This window comes from Penicillium cataractarum (genome assembly GCF_028827025.1).
Source record: "Penicillium cataractarum strain IBT 29864 chromosome Unknown utg000008l, whole genome shotgun sequence".
Lineage (NCBI taxonomy): Eukaryota > Fungi > Ascomycota > Eurotiomycetes > Eurotiales > Aspergillaceae > Penicillium > Penicillium cataractarum.
The window spans coordinates 1,282,448-1,303,437 of record NW_026622744.1 but is presented as its reverse complement, the minus strand read 5'-3'; the positions used below and the strand labels follow the sequence as shown (position 1 = coordinate 1,303,437).

Below are 20,990 nucleotides of genomic sequence, written 5' to 3'. Positions count from 1 at the left end.
TGTTGGTTGGCGTTTCAAACGTGAATGGGAGGTGTGTTGTGTTTGGTAATTTGGTTATGCAGATGCATGCACAACTGCCTACTTTGGGGCCAGATCGACGCCTTTCCACTTTGGGATTTAGAGTCACGTGTGTGCCCCGCCATGATGATGTAATCTCAGTTGCCCCTGACAACGAGCCCGTCAACAACGCCGAGGCCGGTGGAGAGATGCACGATGGAGACGCGGTGGTTATCGGTCATGACGACTATCTCCTATCGTTCATAGATTCGCACTCTCCTTATCGTCTTGCAAGACGATATCCTCAACCTCAAGACTTTGGGAACATTCTTTTCCCTCCCCAGAATTCACACCGCCTCTCGCAGATCCATAATCTGCAAGGGTGCACTTCCGACCAACTCAATCTCGACACCCCATTCCAACTACCTGATGTGCCCATAAACCACCCACCTTAGAGATCGGACATTTTGACGCCATGTCCGGAATATTGAATGAAGCCTTTACACCTTGTCCATCCAGGTCACGATCCTCGGGGTGGAATGAGCATGTCGACAGCGAGTCCTTGGATAGCTTGGTGGATGATGACTCGGCCTCTGACGCCACAGCTCAGATTGAATTCACGACAGAGGTTCGAGTACCGACTCTGACTGGCGTTCGACCTCGAAGAGGCAATCGAGCAGGCAATTGTGTTCAGATTTACGAGGATATCAACGACAAGCAGTCTGCCCCCGTCGAACGCAAAGGATCAGACGCAAGAGCTCGAGGTCCCTTTGATCGAAAATCATCTTTGTTGGCTCAACCTGCCCAGCGATTCCGCCCGAGAGTCAACTTTGCCCCAGAGACCGGAAGACAACCAAAGTTACAATCAGTCCAAGCGGGGAGAAATGACGGATTCGTGTCTGTTTCACGACCTCCTCATAAAGCATTGGTTGGGGGCGGAGGTGAAAGCAACCTGAAGAAGGATGTTCGACGCAGTACGATTTACGCCCCACCAGACGATACCACCGTGCCGAGTGCGTTCATGGGGATGTTCAGCCCACTCAAACGGCCCCAGGATAACACTGTGCCAGGGCCAGAAGATACCCAAGTCAACAGCATTGAAGCTCGAATTGCAAAGCGACAGGCTATAAAGCCTACGGTAGCCACTGCGCGCAGGGCGCCTCTCCAACCAAGCGTGAAGGTCGCACAGGAAGCTGCATTTAGAGTTGATTTTGCTGGCAAAAACACTGGTAAAGAGAATATTCCACCCGGAGCAGTCCTTGAGATCGACAAGGCAAACAAACTCGATCATGTTGTGCTGCCCAAACCGAAGCGATTGAGCACAGTGATGTCAAATTCAGCTCACCGTACCACAATGCATGTGAGGTCAGACGCTACCAATCCACCTGTGGACGTGAAGAAGCAGCTGCCTAAGCGGGGTGTTCTGGGCGAAATGCAAAATAATGTACATGCGCCATCTACTTCTCTCCGTTCCGAAAAACCTCGAACGGAGTCACACGATCCTCTGCGCAATGCATCCGCCTCTCTCAAAGCTCGCGCATCGGTCTTGTCAGAACGGCTGGGTCAGTCCCAGACCATGCGAGCCTCCAAGGTTGGGAAGAGCTCAACATTGAAGGTGTTGAACAACCAGCACCCACTGTTAACCGAGGACATATCAAAACCTGCGCTGTATGAAGATGACTGGCTCTCACACCAGGAAACTGTCATCACCCAATTCGTCAATGCCTTATTCGAGCACACCAACAAGGACTCGACGGCTGCGCCAGATGCTCTTCGCTTGAGTTTGGTTGAAATGTATCAAACTCAAAGCTTTACACGCCTCTACCAGCGACTTCAATCATCTTTGTCTTATGGAACCCTTACCATTCCCAATGACATTCAAGCTTGCAACAGTCGGCTCAAGCATGATCTGGGCCTGCAGAGACAGTTTTTGGACACTTGGATTCAATGCTATGACCTTCGCGCCCTGGTACCTGCTTTGGAAACCGTCGTGGGTCGAAGGATTTCTAGCGACTCTACTTTGTTTGATGTTCAGAGCGATTCATCATTTACGAATAATTCCAAGGTTCAAAAGGCGGTTACTCGAAAAGTCGAAGCTTTCGTGGAAGCGTTTCTGGTACAAAACAATGATATGGTGCATGCGGCCTCAGGAGCGGGTGAGATCTACGCCCGCGCATATCGTCGAACCGTCCTTCGAAGCATTATGCTCGTTGTTCTATTGGACAATGCAAAACAGAGCTGTCGCACAGGCCTCCCTCGACAACTGTTTCTGTCATCATCTCCCTACAAATCTTCCGCTGAGGTTCTTCAGGCCCTGGCTCGCTTGCTATTGCCTTCTGGTGGAGATATTATGAAGTCGCTGAGCCATCTTGACTGCCATGTCGCTTACAAACAGAATGCTCTTCAAGAATTCGACTACGGGATTGAGAACATCGCCGTCGACTTGAGAGATGGTGTGCGGTTGACCAGAATTGTTGAAGTTCTTTTCTACACCCCGGAGCGCGTGCGAAACGATCTTGAAGACGAAGTCACCTTGACTTCGGGCGAGACTCTCCCACTTCTTGGCGATGGAAGAGATCTGCCTTTGTCCAAACATCTCAAGTATCCATGCATCAGTCGAGCCAGCAAAATCTACAATGCCGAGGTTGCGCTCTCGGCTCTGAGCTCGATCAAGGGTGGCCGCGCAATTGTTGGCGAAGTGCACGCAGAGGACATCGTAGACGGTTATCGTGAGAAGACCATTGCTCTGCTGTGGGCTCTTGTCAGCAAATGGGGACTGGCCGGCCTCGTGGACTGGGATGATGTCCGCAAGGAAATTTGTAGGCTTCAATGCAAGCTTACGCTTCAGGTTGGCCATGACCGGGCCAAGCAAGAAGCATGGTTTCCGCATAAGAAGTGTATCGATGGTGATAACCATGCTTCTTTGCTCCAGCAGTGGGCTGCCCTCTTGGCAACCATGCAAGGACTGGAACTCAGAAACATGACTACCAGCTTTGCGGATGGGAGAATCTACAGAAGCATTGTCGATGAGTATGAGCCGTTCATCACTGGTAGAGGCACTGGAAGCTGCGATATTGGGAACCGAAGTTCTGTCTCAATGTCTTTGGACTCTCGTTTGCGCTTGTTAGGGTGCAGCTCTCAGTTTGGTAGGTTTATATCATGGGCGAATGTGAAAAATTGTTGAAAAAAATATACTGATATGTGATTATAGCATATCTCGTGTCCCCAGGAAAATTGTCCTCTTGTCTCCTTGATGGAGATCTTACATTTGGCGTTCTTGCCTTTCTCTGTTCTCGGCTGCTTTCAGCCTCCAAGCGTGCCCGCGCAGCTGTAGTGCTGCAGCGATATTGGCGGACGCACCTTGCGAAGCGCGATGCGTCGCGTCGAAGAATCGCCCACGATCTTGCTGCACACTGCGCGGCCGTTGTTCAAACTAGGAACAAAATCGTTTGGGCCAAAGATGTGATCACTCGGTATTGGAGAAATTATCAATCCCGCAAGCAGAGAGCGAACGACACACGATATCGGACCTTGGAAAAGGTCAAACGTCAGCAACGGAAAACTGCTGGACGTCGACTCTAAACAGTCTGTGGCTCAGCCCCACACTGACATCTCTGTGATTACTTACCCCCGCAAACAAGCACTGTTGAATCGGTGCTATGATGATGATTACGAAAGCGTTGATACAATACCCTCATTCTTCAGGAGTTTTTCGGGTTTACTATTGAGCATAGCGCATTAAGCCTGGTGTCTATTCCATTCGTGTTTACATACCCTCGTTGTACTCTTAGCCTCCCATTCATTTTGATACACGTCATACCTCGCTCTACGCTTGTTGTTTGGTTGCCTCATGTTCTCGTCTCTGATAATTCACGGCTAGGTACTTCAAGTTTTCAATACAAACTACGCTGAACCCACCAGTGTGGATGGATGCGTTGAAAGACTCTCGTTCTTATCATTCCCTCGTGAGACTTATATACAGTTTGTCAAGCCAAATTCCCTCCCCCCATGTCTTAGGTATGAAAAGTTTAGCGGCCGCCGTGCTATGAATCTGTCAGCGATTGTATCCCATATAGGAGCTTGAGTATGTTGTCTTACAGGACCGCCAGGACCACCATGACCACCAGGGCCACCAGGGCCACCAGGGCCACCAGGACCTCCGTGATGACCACCGCCTTGAGGGCCTCCAGGACCTCCAGGGCCGCCGAAGTTACCACCGGGACCGCCAGGACCTCCGTGATGACCACCGCCTTGAGGGCCTCCAGGACCTCCAGGGCCGCCGAAGTTACCACCGGGACCGCCAGGACCGCCAGGGCCGCCAGGACCGCCAGGGCCGCCAGGACCTCCTTGAGGGCCGCCGGGGGGACCACCCTGGTGGTCGTGGTGGTGGTGGTTGAAGAGACCCATGTTGCTTGTGTATGTAGGTAGCAGTGTCAAGAATGAAGGACAAAGAGTGGTGTGAATGGAGAAGATGTAATTCCAAGCCAAAAGGGGCCGTACCATCCCATTCTTATAGGTACACAAGCATGCTTAGTTGAGGGGTACGTGGATGATCGTCATGACTCGGTGGCGTGTTGGATCAAACTGGAGATCTGCCAAGCAGCTCTCCATGTGCCAAGATCTCGCAATTCAGAGCTACCAATGGGTGTCTAACTAAATTCATACTATTTTTTTTTGGAACAGAGGCACTAGTTTGCGGCACCGGATGAGATCTTTGCCTCAATGCCTGGGGTTTAAGCTATCGATCGGCGATCTTCCGAATTAAGGTCTACAATACCAAAGCGTTTTCCATAGTGCCTACTTCATGATTTCAGCAAATGATCTCAGGAAATAGTGACATCACTCCATTGATCAATTAAGCAATAATTAGGAGATTCTCCGATTATGAAATAATGGCTAGTGATGTCCACGTAACCATTTTCGAAGTAGCGGATTGCACGATCGAAAAAGTGGATATGGTGTGGCGTAAGGTTACGCGTCCCAGCGGTGAATAATTCACAGCACACTTGTGAGGCAAGACCATAGAGTAGTAACTATTGAAGTTTGTGTTAAGGACCATAGTAAAGACAGGGGAAATTCGGAATTCATCTCTTAGGCATCAGTTATATCGCTGCCTCGACAACTTTAAATACCCAACAGCACCGGCTGTACTGGACTGTAGTTCATCCTTTCTTTCTGCACAAGCACAACCCCATCCATCATGTTCGACACTATCAAGAGTTGGTTCCAGTCCACCCATGAACCCGTGGCTGAGAATAAGTGGGACGCCAATACGGTGACCATGCGACAGCCGAACAGCCCTACGGCTATGCACACCGTATCTGACCAGCCAGTAAGCACCGTAACCCCAATAATGCCCAAAAATGCCAAGCATGGAGTGCTGACAATCACTTAGGAATCTCCCGAGCCTATGGGCGTTCATATGCGTGGCGGTGACATGGGTGAAGACGTCTGTTGTGGCTTGTAAGTGTGCTCTCGGTGACTATGATCATCTTCGAAGCTTCTAATTGAATGATTTGCTTAGCTGTTGCTTTGAGTGCTGCTGTTGCTGCTGCGAACCAGATGGTCCCCCAATGGGTGGCCCCCCAATGGGTGGTCCTCCCTGATTATGTTTTTGTCTTGTCTCTCCTCATGTATAACATTGTTTGACTAGCGTTTCTGTTGCAATTTTTTGAGACTTAAACTTGCCACTGGCACCATAGACGCATCGAATATTATTTTGACAATACCTTTCAAATCTCCATTGAAGCGCGTCAAGAAATGTCTAACAAGATAGGTGGGCAGAGCTAAGCGGTTTCGACTAGATTGAATTAACTACTGGTTGGTTGATTCTCCGCAAGTTCAGAGACATCATAAAAAATAACTATAGTGAGATATCCACGACTTTCAATTGCCAATGTCACTGGCATACATTCACTTACTCATTCCAGACATTGCGTCCACCGGACCACGTCTCCTTTATCTTTGCTTTGAGGAGAGCTTTTATTAAAACCTTAACTACCTCTAACGAGAACTGAGGTCCACTCTTTGAACATATTGCGCTGAACCACTTCTTGTATAAAATCAAGGCGGTTAAATCAGATTAGTGTCACTGTAGCGAGGGGTCTTAAACACCGAGGTATATCTTAATGCAGTGCCCGTTATACGCTGATCTGAGACAGAAGTTCCTTGACAAGATCCGGATGACCGATCCTGGGGATTCGACGGATTACGATATAATTGTATCACACTCGTAGGCCACCCGCTACGTGGCCGAATTCATGCTTTAAACAGGCCTCCTAGGGTAGTTCCGGCACGTCGAAATCGAGAACGAAGCAGGAGATATACCGGGGATAGAGATGCAGAGGAAGCAGCAGGCCAATATGAGGGCGAACTGAGAAATATATTGTGGGATTGAGGGTATTACAGGCGTTTTGGTACTATGTTTGGACTGATTTTCGGGCTGTTTTATATGGCAATACGCCGTTTTCCTATATATTTACTGTTTCATGCTCGCGGGCTGGCGTTCGGATCACTCTTGCTTCCGCCGGAGGAAGCGCCTGCATAGCCATTACGCCACTAGTTAGGCTGCAACAGGTTAATAGAGTGTTGATTGATTGATTGATTGATTGATTGATTGATTGATTGATTGATTGATTGATTGATTGATTGATTGATTGATTGATTGATTGATTGATTGATTGATTGACTTCCATTGCTGCCGTGTGGTTGTCTTTTGATCTCTGAGTAGGGAGTGATGAATCTGGGAATATCGGGAGCGTTGTTTCTCGACCAGAGCTGGCTGGATGATGTGCGAGACTATTCGGTCTGCCATCAGTATTCCCCTTGCTCCACAATGGGAACCCTTGAATGATGCGTTCCAACTCCTGCAGGGGATACCCGCACCAATCGACCCTAACCGGGCATGTGCGAATCCAAATTGTGGAATCACATAGACTAGGGTTTGGCGCCGTGGTCAGGATCATTGGGATCCTGCGGTCAGAGGCCAATGGGTCTGCGATAATTGCTATGGACATGCTTCCACACCTTGGGGTGGTCGACCTAAAGGTGTTCTTCGTCCGAAGCACCTTTGCAATCCTGCACTTAAAGTCAAGGAGACCAGATACTGTGCGAATCCAAATTGTGGGACCACAGAGACCAAAGGTTGGTACCGTGGCAAGATTGGGATTCTGTGATGGCTGGGTAATGGGTCTGCCAGAATTACTATAGTTATGCTTCCGGCCTAAGGCTGGTCGACCTGAAGGTGCTCTTCGTCCGGAGAGCCTTTGACGAATCAAGGCTAACCTTCATAACGGCGGGCCGTGCGTGAGACTTTTCTTGGTCCAAAAAAGCGTTCTCAAAAGATCACCTACTGGCCAGTGGTGATATACAACATGTTGAATTTTCCATGTTCAGATTGCGGTTCGCAATCATACCAACAGCAATGATCTGGGCCTTTTCGCGGCGCTGTTGACTAGTACCTCGGTAGGGGGAAGCCAACATAGAGTCACCGACGGCGATGAACCACTGGGAGGAAAGCGACCATTTGACCAGCGCAGCTTGGTGAGTAGAGGAATTCAAGAGACACACCAGAACGGACTAATAGAAATAGTCAACCTTGATGAGGCTCACGGACAAGAAACACGTCGCTCAGGTCTGATTTATTTCCAAGCTGAATATCGGAGATGAAAAGCTTGCGAACTGTGACCAGGTTGCTATCGGACACCACTTTGTTGTATCCACAAGGAGTCCAGTCATTCATCTCCAAATTCATGGGCTCAGCGGCATGTCTGTGAGAGCGAGTGGACATCGGATACGTATTCCCCGACGATCAGAAGCTGCTTTCGTGGAAAAGCTTGAGCTGACGGGGCATCACATTAGGGCCACAAAATCACAATAACAAAAGCCTCCATATCGATCGAGTTCATTGCGTTGAGACAGACCAAAACAATGTTCAGTCTCAAGGGGATTGGACGGGCGGGAGTCCTCAATAGTGACAGAGTCCTTGGAGTCGGCCACATCCAAACCAAAGCCAAGTGGCGATCCCTAATTGATCTATTAGTACTTTCCAGCGAGCAGAAAAATGATTCCGTATAGTGACACATACTTCAGGAATGATAGGACCGTCAGAGAGGAGACCGTCAGAGAGGAGACCGTCAGAGAGGAGACCGTCAGAGAGGAACCGGGTGGAAGTGGTGTTCGAGTAACCAATACGAAGAGTCAGAAGAAGCCACTTATCTCCCAAATCGGGCGCCTTGATGCCTTCAGTAATGACCTTGAAGGCTGAAGCATACAAAGCCAGCTTCGGAAAGCGATCGATCGAAGACTGTTTCGTCTGCACCGAACACATGCACAGAGTCTAGAATCTGGACATTCCAGAATGAACTCCATGGTGGTGTTGCAGATTTCACGGATGTGCTCCCCTTCAATAAGCGGCCATCTCTCGGGGTGCCCGCATGCCTGGCCTGGACGAATTCTGTTCACTACCCTTTGAAATACCTGTGCATTGGGAGCTGCTGCGGCAGCTTGTTGGGCAGCTTGTGCACGTTGCGGTGGATTTTGGCGAGCCGCAACGATTTCTGCTCGCACGACGAGGCGAGCTTCATCCAATATGCGTCTCTGGAGCCATCGAACATGTCTCTGCGTTTCGTGCAACCACGCCAGTGATATCATTCAGGTCCCATATTCTCACCATCGTTCAACTTATCCAACATTCGATCGTCGATGAGTCGCTCTTTACCTCGTGATAGGCAGCTTCTGAACTACTTTCTAAATCAGGAAAAGACGGTGTTTATAGCTACTGCTCGAAATGACAATACTTTCTCTCTTCTATCTAAACCAAACATACATACTCCTCTCCATATCAGACAAGCTCTTTTTCTTCAAACTTTGGTCAGTGGAACAATCAAAGTTGAAGAGAATTCTCCGCCAGTGTACACTGTATGTCTTCCCTTGTTCAGATTTTTAGGTCCTTTTATCAATGCCGGATATTCTGGAAGAATAGGGTCATGGCCCTTGATCTCCAATCGCAACGATTCCCCCTCATCGAAGACGATCCCCCCAGGCCAAATGGGAATCTTGAGCTCCACGACTTGACCGGGAGGAATCTTCTCCGACTTGTCATGCGGGAAGAAAAGCTCGGTAGGCTCTTGGTTCTCTTTGCGTGTTTCGAGCATATCGGGCTCCTCGGTTGTGGCAGCTCGCTTGGAGGCACGAAGACGACCACTTGGTCCCACGTACTTGTAGATATTTTCGTCATCAATCATCTCTGGGGTCGTTCCAGGCTTCTGGTATTCGAAAGGAATGTTGTAGTTGAGCAAGGCCTTTCCGGAGCGATCGAGTTTTCGGAGTATCACATAGACATCCATGTCATCGAGATCCTGGCATGACATATACAGTTTGACCTGCGAACACTTAGTCTCTATTATTAATCGTCTGAAGAGCGAGCTTGCCTACCTGAGAGCTGCCAATCAATTCGATTTGTTCCGTGAATTTAAGGGTGAAGTAAGCTCCGTCGTCTTCCCACATGTCTGACTGATAAGAGGTGGTGATAACGTCGGTGGGGGCCTCAGTCTGCAAGGATCCTGCAGTGCTTCCGCTCTCTTGAGTAGCCTTGAGGTAGAAAGTTTTGTACTCCATGCGGGAAGGAGGATATCTGTCTTCGGCACGGAAGCTGATCGGAGCCTTGTTGTATCTCAGTAAAGAGAGACGGACCTTGGGAGTAACCTCCCAGCCATTGTTTTTGCCAAGGAGGAAGTGATCCAAAAAGCGCTGGAGATCGTCATTTGCAAATGGTTGATAAATGTCGAACCATTCCTGGGTAGGATGAATTCGTAGCCTGGAAAGTAAGTGGAGAATTGTCAGTCAAAACTTGGAGTTGCCCTGGAAATTTGGAAGCTCACCATCTCTCATCAGATCCGGCATATTTCCATGCACGAATAGATCCCTCGGTATGTAGTCCGGTTGAATAGCTAGCCAGGATATACATAGGGATCTTGATATCCTGTAGCCGGGGTCTCTTGTCTTCCCAATATGCGTTCATAAGCGGATATTTCTCTATCATAGCGGCAACATCCTCGCGTTGGTTTTTGCCATTGAATTCTTTCATCAGAAGGTCCCAGAACATGGCATTAGGGATTCCTCCTCTGCAAATACTCTCGCGGTAGTAGTCACCAATGCCCTCCCAAGGAGCTATCGCCTTCAGATGCGGAGGCTTTTCAGCAGCGATCAGCCTAGAGATTTGTTAACTTGACGACATTTCCGTCATATATGCCGTGTAACGTCAAAAGACTCACCATTGAGTCATAGCTAGCCATGAATTTCCGACCAGCGCCACATTTCCATCGCACCAAGACTGCTCTGCGATCCACTCAATGGTGTCGTGGCCATCACGACCCTCCTGAGTGCCGAAGATGAAGATGTCACCTTCAGAATCAAAGCAGCCTCGCGCATCAACATTGACCACAATATAACCGCGTGGACACCACTCAGCTGGGTCTGGAGCCTCGAACTTCTCCAAGCCGGACAAAGAGCTTTTAGGTACACCTAGCCAGGTAAAGCTGGTCGTCTGATGGTGGCCTTTGCAAAAGTTTTAGTATTGTCTCTTATAAATGGAAGGAGAAAAACTAACCACTTCCTGTCTTTCCATAGGGACTCCAAGGGAGAAGCGCAGGCAAAGGAACACCATCTTTGGCCAGTGGGCGGAACACATCGCCACGAAGAATACATCCATCGCGCATTGCGATAGGAACATCCTTTTCCCAGATAATAGGCTCGCTCAACGCACGAAATCCAGGCTCTCGCTGCCATCCCTCGGGGAGAATGACTTTAGTCGAAGGCCGGAAGCTAGTCCAATAGTTGTGAAAGCCGCGGTTCGACGGCGTAAAAGTCACGTCGATACCGCCAATTTGGTGAGACATTTTGATTGATAGAATCTCACGGCAGTAAGGAATTCAGCTATGCTTGAAGAATATGACAGTATATACCTCTTCTTATAATTCACTGTCTCGGCGTTTACATGCGATCGGTTTTCGGAATTGAGTGATTTAGTTCCCCACAGTTTCCCCGCGTCATTTCCGGGTGGGGGATGGACGCTCAACATACAGCCTCGGAGATAAAGTATCAAGACCGATATGCGGGTAAAGTATTTCCAACTGCCGAATGGAATGGCCTTGTTCTTTGTCGGTTATAGCTTTGTTCGGTTTTTCATATATCTTAGAAATACGGGTCTAGAAGATGATGGGCTACTCCGGTGTAGATAAGAATTACAATCAACGTCAACATTTTATAGAACTTTTCAGGTATAGAATGATATTAACGGAGTCTAGGCGTCCAAAAAATTTATCCCAGCTTCCAATTGTTCATCTTATATACACCTATCACTTGAAAATCGTTTGTATCTCACAGAACCCGTAGACGATATTGTAAAGTGACATGAATCTATTCTAATCCATCTAAATCTGGAAGGGAACTTCCGCATTCAATTCTTCACCCGCAACGACTGGGGCCTTTGCGGAAATCAAGACACACAGCAGTCGCGCCCAGTTTGATGTCTCATTGTCCCATCCGTGCATTGTCCCTTGTTGAACGACAATATTGCCTTTCCCAACTTTGGTCTTTGAACCATCATCGAGCGTCAAAGTGACCTCCCCTTCCAACACGTAGATATAATCGAGAGTAATGGATCGGTGGACCATGCCCACAGATTTCGGAGGGAAGTCAACAATTCGACAGATAGTGCCTTTGTTTGCGAGCCCTGTATCGACTAAGCCCAGGTCGTCGGTGGTGTTGACATCGGGGGGCAGTTCAGAGGATGACCAAATGCGGGTTAAGAACGGGCCATGCTCTGCCTGGGACGCCTTGATCTCTTCGTCTTTCCAGACAATGGCATTGCCCTGGGTGTCGTGGCCAGTGACCAGTCGGCGAATAGGAGGAAGGGGCTGAGCGCTCATGGTTGTCAAGCGAATTTGACGACACACAGGAATAAGAAAGGCACGGATACGTGTAGCGAGAATGAGATTTACAAGAAATTCTTTCTATGATCTGAGAATAAATATTCGGACGAAGAAATAGAGCGGGTCTTTCCTTTGAAATCTTCGAGCCGAAGGTCCGTCCGGTGGGGGAGGGGGCGGAATGGCTTCAACGGAATTGACAAAGTCATTTATGATCAGACGCAAAGCCACCGGAACTCATAAGAACTGCTTTAGGGTCTGTATCTGTATCCTCGGGTATATTCACAATAATGGCACCTGTGGAACTCTTCGATGAGCTTCGAGCTCTTGAGAGCACCGAGACAAAAGACCAATGGTACATCGTCGCTGTAAGTACGAACAAAACGCGATTGAATATGAACCAGGAAAAGTTCAGTCACTGATAAAGAGCAACCAACTCGCAGGCCACCGCAATGGCGGCAGCAGGTGCGGGCCCTGACGTAACGGAGCTCTATCAAATGGCGACAAAGGGCAAGAGTCTTGATGAAGAAAAACATATACAAAGAAGACTGAAAGAGGCAATCTTAAAGACGAGCATTCTGTATGGGGTACCCCGGTCCCTGCAAGCTCTTTTGCCTCTGTTTTCTATTTTGAAGGAAGAACAGATCGACCACTATGGTCCGCGGTCAGTTTTCATCAGGTATCAAATGATTATACATCTGTTGAAACTAATGAGTACTCAAGAACCGAGGCCATGAAGAATGGGGAGACCCAAGAGGAGAGACGAAATCGCGGTCGTCAACACTTTGACACCTTATGGACTCCCGTGGCTGCGCAGGCAAACAGAAACAAGAACTTCAAATACCAGCCGGATCTATGTATGTTTTGGTGGCCAGAGATAATGTGACGGACTCCCTACTGATACGCTGTTCACAGATCTCCTAAACCTGGAGACCATCTACGAGTTATGGCTGAGTGAAAACACCATTTTGAACGCAGTGGAGACTCAGATGTGTACCACAGCGGCCTTGATTTGCTCTGGATCTCCGCAGCAGGCAATGTGGCATACCAAAGGTATTGTTAGACATGGAGGGAGTCTAGATACGGCGCGGTTCGCCCAAGACATAGCCCTCAGGATTGGAAAGGAATACGGATGTAAAGTAGATGCTGTGGCCAAAGTAGATGAGATTGACTTTGATGATGCGACACCTCATTAAAGGCCGAGATTGAGTTTACATCGCAGTTTGTAACAGACGGATCAGTTGCCATATAGACAAAATATTTATGCTTCCTAGCCTAGCGGCCAACGTACGCAATTTCAAATGTTCTGTCTGTTAATTCTTGAAATAATCAAGATTTTGCGTTCGCGAGGGCTTCCACGCCCACGTAAAAGAAAAGTGTTGTAAACGAGTCGGATACGTAAAAGGAATCCATAGACTTCTCTCGTAGCTCGATTAGCTTGATGTGAAAATTGAGCTTCGGCTTCATCAAGCTTTCTAGAAGTAAGGAGGTAGTCTAATAGTGGATGCAAAGGTGCCAGAACTTGAAGGAAACAAAATTGCAAGAGAAGGAAAATTGATCTAAATACATAGACGCGGGCATGTTTAATACCCCAATGGATTTGTACAGCATTATGATCATCCCATCAACGAGACTCAAGTTAATCAGACATCATCAAACTGTAAGTTTTGACCGAGCGATCACTGGATCTTTCATATCAAGGCCTTGAAGCCGTCCAATCACATTGGCCAGTCCAGGAAGCAGTGCTTCAACAACGTCCGGCTTCAAAAGAGTCAAGGAAACCCAAGATTTTCCACCGAGGTCCGTACCAGATTCACCATTTTGATGGTTAGCTGCAAGATCTGCATGAATTTCCATGAAAGTGTGACCCGATCGCTCAAGCTTCATCTGATATTGAGCACCAATGAACCTCTCCTTCAGATCGACAAGAAGGATAGGAAGGTTCAGCTCCTCGCGCGCGGCGATCACAAACTCGGCGTTATCACAGAATATGACCGGGTTGAATTCCTTGGGCTCTGTCTGATCGGGCGACAGAATTGAATTGAAAATGCAAAGCCCCACGACAGTGATTTCACCGTGGCCCTTCCACTCCGCGGGTTGAATGCGTCTCACAGCCCAAGATGCCTTACTCCAACCACCAGGCGAGGCAATGCGTGAATCCATTCGAGGGAGGAAAGTTTCCAGATAGTTTCGACGAGCCCGGAATTCAATCTCTAGGAGCCTCTGAGAGGGCGATCCGAGGATTGCTTGAGAATCAGGAGCTCCCAAAATCAACGGGTTTGAGGGTCCGAAGACAGAACACAAGGCATCTGGGTTGGTTATCCGGCTCGCTATAGGGCATGTAAGTATCAAGTTCCTGAACGTCAGATTTGGTATACAATACCTAAGTGTTTGCGGAGCATGTTGGTTGCAAAGTCGTGGGCGTCGTGTCCGAAGTTGATACGCATAAACTCGAGGGCTATAAGAAACAGTGAGTAGTTGAGCCATATTCTTGTCGTTTGGGGCGCACTCACGGTCGGTTGATGTGCCCCCAACGGCGTCCTTGGCGCTTATCTTGAATGCTGCTTGACGTGAGAAATTCTGGACCATCGTGGCTCTCTCATATCGACACTTCATGTACAGTTCCAGTCGGTCCGCAATCTCGTCTCGAGATGTACCTAGGGGAAACAAGGCTCCAAGTGCAACTCCCTACTTTAATTTAGTATCAACTATACATCCAACTTGAGCGGGAATCGAGTCTCACATCTTCGATCGCTTGGGCACCACCCTGACCTTGATCTGTTCGGGTTTAAGTCGTCAGCAATCATCTTCTATTCCATTTCTGTGGATTGTTTCATTTTAGACAAGGGAGTCACTAACGAGGAAGGAATGGATGGGCTGCATCTCCAATGAGACAGCTCTTGCCATTGATCCAAGTGCCAAGAGCCTTGCGGTCCAAAAGTCTCCAGAGCTTGATAGATTCGGGATCAGCCATCTCAAGGAGAGCTTTCATGGCTGGAGAGAATTCATCAAATACTCTCAGCAGATTCTCTTGGGATCCAGCAATGTTCCATCCTATATTTGGAGCAGTGTGAGCGTTGGAAACCTAACATCCAATGTCGTAACTTTACCTTCAGTTGTGCCCTCGCTCTCGGTATCCGGGTGCAAACAGACAAAGTTGAGCTCCGTGTTATTCCTTTTCTGCGTGAACATTGTGACTTCCAGAGATGGTTGAGTAATTTGACTCACCGACAAGGGTAAATGACGAGACGGCGATATTGACCATCCCAAAATTGAAGTTCTCCTGCTTTTTGAACAAGAGCTGCCGTTTCTGGGTTTTCTTTGACCTTCGAAATTGGAATAAGGAATCGGAAGGCACTTCCACCAGATGGCTCGGCCGCAATGTCTTCCTGGGCGATGACTTTACGAAGAACGGACTAAATTAATAAAGTATCAGTCAGAACTTCTTCGCAGTCATCATAATATTTTCTTGATGTAAAACATACATGAACACCATCGGCGCCAATAAGAAGATCTCCTTGCACCACGGTTCCATCAGACAAAGTCAGCGAAGCATGAGCGGGATCACAGCCGACGACTTTGCATCGTAGGTGGATGGTGACCGGAACACCAGGGCCGTGGAGAGAGGTAGCCTTTGCTTTCAACGCTTCATGAAGATCGATTCGGTGGCTCAGTTGCCAGGGAAATGGATAAATCTCGCGAAGGTTGCGAACATCTTTTGAGCTTACGACGTTGCCCTGCGAATCAAAAACAGAAACCTACTAGAGTTAGCCCCATAATCGGTGTGCTTCTCAGACGGGATGAAATCGTTCGTACAAACTCCGCATCATTGCACCGGAAGTCGTCCGGCTGAATACCCAATCGACGCAAAAGCCCGTTCACGTTGGGAGGTAGATGAATTGCAGCACCGAGCTCGACAGCAAATCGAGAGGATTCAAATACCTAGAGGCACGTTAAATAAGCTCCGCTATTAATTGGTGGCAGGTTGCCATATCTTACATCCACAACATGGCCGGCCTGCCTAAGAGCAATTGCGGCTGATAGGCCTCCAATCCCAGCCCCGGCAATCAAGATGTGCAGGCGTTTAGCCTCGTGAGTATCAAGCATGATAGCGTATGAGGGTTTGTTAAACTTCAACTTCTGAGCAAAGACAATACACTTGACACGAATAGCTTCGATAATTTATTATCCTGAATCAGTGGAAAGGGGCCGAGGATGCCACTAAGCAAAGGCCTCGGAAGTGGGTGGGGGATGGTGCGACTTCCGGATGCCGCAACATAGCACGGCGGGCGACAACGGAGGCCGAGACGAAGCGTGACTAGGAGAAATCTTTGACGGCATGACCAAATGGGCCTGTTTGGGTGTAACTGACCGGATCAACAAGTCCCACGCGAAACTTGAGTAGAGACTTTCAAAAAGGCTGTCTCTGTTGGCACGACAAAAAGTTAGCTTGTCCTGCCAGTAACAATATCCTTTCAAAAAAGTCGTCTCTGGTCGCCTCTCCGCATCCCGAGCTTGTTTTTTAGATTATCCTCGTCGGCTACTGTTTACGATCCAATGAGGATTTACGACAGTCCAGAATCCCTCCAAGTTTGATCAACTAGTTCTCAAATTTGGGGGCAATCCAGAGCCCCGTCATACAAGTCTCGTTAGAATATTCTAGAGTAAGTATTGAACTAATTCTTAATTCAGCTTCACTATTCGTACAGTTTGGTATATTCGAAATCAGAAAGAAGCCGTGTCAATGTTCCCCAAATCCGTCATCAAATTCATCATACTTTCAAGGAGAGGTGGGAATGTCTCCGTCTCTGGGTTGAAGTTGTCCCGCAAGACATCGCATGCGGCAGTCATAATAGTTCGGATATCTGTTAATGGGCAGAACAGCCGATCAGGTCCCACCGACATCCCCGGGTTGCCTTTGCCGAACATCACAAATGCCGTGGTATCAGCGGTGCTAGGGCCATCTAGTAGAACTTGACAGCCTTCCCCTTGGTAGGCCGTGCCTTGGAATAATTGGGGTGAGCCGAGCCTGTTCATGCTTATTGAAAAGAGTCCATATGCCCATAACGTGAGACTTGCTTGGTATACCACGACTGCTGAGAACTCGCGTAATTGAGCGGCAGGTACGGATCTAGCAATCCTCAAAATCTGGCCCGCATGCCAGGCAGCCGTCTTGAATTCTGGCCCGACCATCCACTCTCGCAGGAGATGGTGGGTAGTTGCGGCCTCTTCTTCCCCAAGCCTTCCTGCCCATTGTTGCAATTCACGTGGCGAGACGTTGAGGGCCATCAAACAGAATTCTGCCACGATCTGGATATGTGAAGGATCGGGTCCCTGGGATGACAGGGTTTGTTGTGCGACTCCGATACGTTTTACCAGATCTTCATGTTGACAGGATAGCCATAGTATGGTTGTTGCTTGGACGGAGAGTTGGCTGCTGGCCCGGAAAAATCGTTGGGATTCTTGATATGCCCAGACTTGAGACCAAAAGCCATGCATCGCTACCATCGCGATAAGGGTCTTGTCATAGTAGATAGGCAAATTGTCAAGCACGGATGGATTCTGCGCAATTGCTAGCCAGGAAGGGCTTTCTTCAAACGTCATTCCGTAAGATAGAATAGTGTCCTTCCACGCAGTTGCAGATGGCGCTAACCATATATCCCGCGCAAGGGGAAGTGGGCATGAAAGCTCCGTGACTGAGCAATTGGGTGGTTTGAGGTACGCCATCGAGCACCGGAGGTCAGTTAGCACAGCAAATATTGCCGTCCTGTATTTGCTGGTCAGTGACAAGCCATTAAAAGAATATCGAAATTAAGGCGACGAACCTTTTCAGTGATTCTTGTTTGATCCATGCACGCCATTTCGCTTCGGTGGTGTGGACATCGTCTTCCAGCCGAGGGTAAATGGACTGAGAATATAGCGCGCGTGAGAAACACCCATAGCGTCGAAGCATCTATTTCAAGAGTCAGTTGTTGAATTTCCCTTCAGACAATCAAGTTCATACAGTCACAGGCGCGGATAGAAATGTCTCGGCGACTTCCATGTTACGCTTAAATCCACTCCACAGACTGACTGAGACCCAGAGTAAATATGCTTGGATAGTCTGGAGGTCTCGAACTCGACTATTGTCTTTTTCAATCTTGGAAAACGTTATCATCCCATTATAATTAAGGTTTGGATAACAAAAAGAGAGACATACGGACGCTGAGAGGAAGAGACGAGATCGCTCTAGCAGAGCATAGCCCATTCTACATACGTTCTCTATCGATATCGACGACGCTCCAGCCCCAATGATAGTGGCTAGGAGCTCAGTATGACACTCGGTGACTGAGAATGAGGGTGCATGTATCCAACTTGCTGGTTCCAAGCTTTGCCAACCAAAATAAACTTGGACCATACGGTCCAAATATGATTCCGAGGGGAAGGCCTGTAGCGGGATAGTGGAGTGTGGAGTGCTGTAGATCATGAAGAGTATCCGGTCGCGACAGCTAGAATCAACTACTGTTGGTGTGAATTTCCCAGTAAAGGAGTACTGCTGGCTTCTGCGCAACATCGAGTCGACAGCTTTTTCATTGACGCGTAAACTGTCCTGGCCGGCATATGCATTGTCAACATGCACTGGCGTCCATAACCAGGGAGATCGCTTGAAGAATTCGAATCGCGATGACGCTGGGCTAGCATGCGTTGGTCCACTCCCTTCAGTCTGGACAGACGGTTGTATATCATTTGGGACAGGCTGCATCAAAGCTTGAAGGGTGTCGATGTCCAGCTCGAAGCACCCACTATCCAGCTCGCCCGTCGCGGGCGGAAGCAAGAATCCATCAGTGAAAGAAAATCCATTTACATAGGGAGATGCCAAGCAATCAACTCCAAGCGCAGGGTCTAGTGGTGCAGCTGAAATAGCTGTTGCATCGTCTAGTATCACCACCTGTTGATGGGATTCGAGTGACTGCGGTGGTTCCACTGTGGCCGGCGGGGATGAGACACCAAAACTTGTGTCATGTTCATTTGAAATGGCCAGCGGAAGATTTGGAGTGGGAATAACTTCCGGAGGTTGGTTCCATTGAGAGGCGTTTTTAGCATCCTTGACTGAGGGCAAACAGGGCTCACCCCGACTTAAACAGCGTTGACAGGGCTTCTGGTCGGTGCACTTTGATTTTGAATGAACACAGCCGAGACAAGCTCGACTGGCTCGCGCGGTTCGGGAGGCACCTTCCTTGCGAAGATGGGTCTGTTTATGGCGATACAAAAGATCCCTATGTTTCTTCATTAGTATCTGCTACCTTAACAGAGGACCGGGTCAAGAGATTTGTTCGTACCCCCGATTGAAGGCTTTGGGACAAATAGGGCAGCGATAGGGGCGTAAGTCTTCGTCTATCGAGTGGGTCAGTATGGGGCTGCGCTTTTGGATGCAAGAAATTGAGCGCTAACGAGAATGCACATGGCGAGCATAGTGATCTGAACGCTCAAAGGAGCGATTGCATTTGTCGCACCAGTATTCAGCGGCGTCAGAGTCTTTTCCGGCCTTGACGCGCTTCGGGTTAGGCGGCGTGCCCGTTTGACTGTCCGGGGCAGCCATTGAACACACGGACGGAATCAAGAGGGGGTCATCAAACTGGCATGATCAGTCCGCGGAGGAGTGGAGGGGTGGTTGAAGGAGCAAATATACGACCTTCTGGGGAGGCAAAGATGTCGTTGACGCTTTCCCCGCAAACGCGATGGGTTTCGGTGAAAACGCGGGAGTCCGGGGGGGCGAGCTTGGCACCGTGGGAGTATCCCCCACTTGTTCCGGAGTGGATACCCTAGAAAGTATTTCAAATGGCGTGCATCACCGAATGCTAACATCATTCACTTTTTAGCATTTTTTCGGAAACCATATCGGCACTATGGCAGGCGATTTGGCCCCCGTCCATTTCTTTTCTCATGGCTCCACGGCCATGCTCGGCGAACAGTCTGACTCGGCAGACTATTGGAAGGAATGCGGTGATGCTGCCCGCCGCAATGGAATTGAGCATGTTGTGATTATGGTATTTTGATCCCTACCGTGTAAATCAAACCTCTGATTTTCAATACTGACAGATCACTCATTCAGGGCGCACATTGGGCTGCTGTAGGCGACGAAATCCAGATCGCTACCAGCCCGAAACCCAAGAAAGCACCGATCGGTGGTGTCCATCCTAGCAAATATGTCGACTACGAGTTGATCCCAGATCTCCCTATGTGTGAGCGTGTTATATCGACTCTTCGAAAAGCCGGCTTCAACGCTTCGGCCAATCCCAACTTTGATTGGATTCATGATGTATATCTGATCTTGATTCGCACATTCCCCCAGGGCTGTCCTCCCACGACAGTGATCAGTATGAATGCGAGATTTGATCCGACTTACCATTTGCGGGTCGGAGCAGCCTTGAGACCACTTCGCCGTGAAAAAGTCCTATTCATCGGCTCCGGTGGTACTGTGCACAACCTCTACCGTAATGTATGGTGGCCATTGCTCCGCTACGCAGACAATTTCGCCATGCCAACGCCTCCTGGGGATTGGGCTTTGGATTTCCGGCAGGAAGTTGAGGATGCCATGACAAAGGCTTCAGGGCCACTCCTCAGGAAAAGTCTCACTATGCTGATGAAGATACCCAAGTATCGTGAGGCCCATGCCACCGACGATCACATTATGAGTGCTATGTTTGTAGCCGGGCTTGTAGGAGATGTTGAGGATGAAGGGACCCCGGTGGAGATTGGTGCTGAAGATTGGGAGCTGACAAACATGTGTAATACCCAGTTCACATTTGGAAATTGGGGAACAGTGAGTGTATGAAGTTGAATCATGAACATGTATGAATAGGAAAAACACTGTAAAATCAAAAATATCGCCATTTCACAAGCACTTTTATAGGTAGACCATTGAGTAGCAGGAAGCATTTTCTTAACTATTTGGCACTGAAATGCTTTCAAACGTTTCTGCATTGAATTTTATCTACAATTCAGCCTAGTCCACAGCTAAAATGATGCCTCCATGAATCCTTTATGGCCTGTTAGAGACTACAACTCAGACCCTGTCAAACA

The 20,990-nt window shown here is 48.6% G+C and overlaps 11 protein-coding genes across 11 annotated transcripts; 4 read left to right on the top strand and 7 right to left on the bottom strand.

Annotated features, from left to right (window-relative positions):
* Positions 1-472: 472 nt before the first annotated feature.
* sha1 (putative calmodulin-binding protein Sha1) lies at positions 473-3,579 on the top strand (the record flags this gene model as incomplete). Its single annotated transcript, XM_056702505.1, has 2 exons — positions 473-3,143; positions 3,209-3,579. 2 exons carry the CDS (start codon positions 473-475, stop codon positions 3,577-3,579), a joined length of 3,042 nt encoding a protein of 1,013 aa, XP_056551505.1.
* A 446-nt stretch (positions 3,580-4,025) lies between these two features.
* On the bottom strand, positions 4,026-4,404 carry N7496_009590 (uncharacterized protein; the record flags this gene model as incomplete). Its single annotated transcript, XM_056702504.1, has 2 exons — positions 4,026-4,040; positions 4,096-4,404. The coding sequence occupies 2 exons, from the start codon at positions 4,402-4,404 to the stop codon at positions 4,026-4,028; spliced, it is 324 nt and encodes a 107-aa protein (XP_056551504.1).
* A 793-nt stretch (positions 4,405-5,197) lies between these two features.
* Positions 5,198-5,464, top strand: N7496_009589 (uncharacterized protein; the record flags this gene model as incomplete). Its single annotated transcript, XM_056702503.1, has 2 exons — positions 5,198-5,329; positions 5,393-5,464. The coding sequence occupies 2 exons, from the start codon at positions 5,198-5,200 to the stop codon at positions 5,462-5,464; spliced, it is 204 nt and encodes a 67-aa protein (XP_056551503.1).
* A 1,877-nt stretch (positions 5,465-7,341) lies between these two features.
* On the bottom strand, positions 7,342-7,786 carry N7496_009588 (uncharacterized protein; the record flags this gene model as incomplete). Its single annotated transcript, XM_056702502.1, has 2 exons — positions 7,342-7,575; positions 7,613-7,786. The coding sequence occupies 2 exons, from the start codon at positions 7,784-7,786 to the stop codon at positions 7,342-7,344; spliced, it is 408 nt and encodes a 135-aa protein (XP_056551502.1).
* Positions 7,787-7,848: 62 nt separating this feature from the next.
* N7496_009587 (uncharacterized protein) lies at positions 7,849-8,612 on the bottom strand (the record flags this gene model as incomplete). The annotated part of the gene is given in 4 exon segments (XM_056702501.1): positions 7,849-8,022; positions 8,084-8,251; positions 8,271-8,436; positions 8,476-8,612. 4 exon segments carry the CDS (start codon positions 8,610-8,612, stop codon positions 7,849-7,851), a joined length of 645 nt encoding a protein of 214 aa, XP_056551501.1.
* A 246-nt stretch (positions 8,613-8,858) lies between these two features.
* On the bottom strand, positions 8,859-10,895 carry N7496_009586 (CocE/NonD family hydrolase; the record flags this gene model as incomplete). The annotated part of the gene is made up of 5 exons (XM_056702500.1): positions 8,859-9,380; positions 9,433-9,814; positions 9,879-10,208; positions 10,272-10,521; positions 10,607-10,895. 5 exons carry the CDS (start codon positions 10,893-10,895, stop codon positions 8,859-8,861), a joined length of 1,773 nt encoding a protein of 590 aa, XP_056551500.1.
* A 534-nt stretch (positions 10,896-11,429) lies between these two features.
* N7496_009585 (cupin domain-containing protein) lies at positions 11,430-11,927 on the bottom strand (the record flags this gene model as incomplete). The annotated part of the gene is made up of 1 exon (XM_056702499.1): positions 11,430-11,927. One exon carries the CDS (start codon positions 11,925-11,927, stop codon positions 11,430-11,432), a length of 498 nt encoding a protein of 165 aa, XP_056551499.1.
* A 290-nt stretch (positions 11,928-12,217) lies between these two features.
* N7496_009584 (uncharacterized protein) lies at positions 12,218-13,123 on the top strand (the record flags this gene model as incomplete). Its single annotated transcript, XM_056702498.1, has 4 exons — positions 12,218-12,295; positions 12,371-12,591; positions 12,651-12,784; positions 12,843-13,123. The coding sequence occupies 4 exons, from the start codon at positions 12,218-12,220 to the stop codon at positions 13,121-13,123; spliced, it is 714 nt and encodes a 237-aa protein (XP_056551498.1).
* A 457-nt stretch (positions 13,124-13,580) lies between these two features.
* Positions 13,581-16,034, bottom strand: N7496_009583 (FAD/NAD(P)-binding domain-containing protein; the record flags this gene model as incomplete). Its single annotated transcript, XM_056702497.1, has 10 exons — positions 13,581-14,257; positions 14,311-14,385; positions 14,441-14,615; positions 14,671-14,705; positions 14,787-14,981; positions 15,038-15,102; positions 15,156-15,343; positions 15,413-15,685; positions 15,744-15,869; positions 15,927-16,034. The coding sequence occupies 10 exons, from the start codon at positions 16,032-16,034 to the stop codon at positions 13,581-13,583; spliced, it is 1,917 nt and encodes a 638-aa protein (XP_056551497.1).
* Positions 16,035-16,652: 618 nt separating this feature from the next.
* On the bottom strand, positions 16,653-19,506 carry N7496_009582 (uncharacterized protein; the record flags this gene model as incomplete). The annotated part of the gene is made up of 7 exons (XM_056702496.1): positions 16,653-17,694; positions 17,753-17,880; positions 17,932-18,066; positions 18,127-18,155; positions 18,327-19,016; positions 19,247-19,301; positions 19,369-19,506. 7 exons carry the CDS (start codon positions 19,504-19,506, stop codon positions 16,653-16,655), a joined length of 2,217 nt encoding a protein of 738 aa, XP_056551496.1.
* A 307-nt stretch (positions 19,507-19,813) lies between these two features.
* Positions 19,814-20,742, top strand: N7496_009581 (DODA-type extradiol aromatic ring-opening family dioxygenase; the record flags this gene model as incomplete). The annotated part of the gene is made up of 2 exons (XM_056702495.1): positions 19,814-19,954; positions 20,020-20,742. 2 exons carry the CDS (start codon positions 19,814-19,816, stop codon positions 20,740-20,742), a joined length of 864 nt encoding a protein of 287 aa, XP_056551495.1.
* Positions 20,743-20,990: the final 248 nt, after the last annotated feature.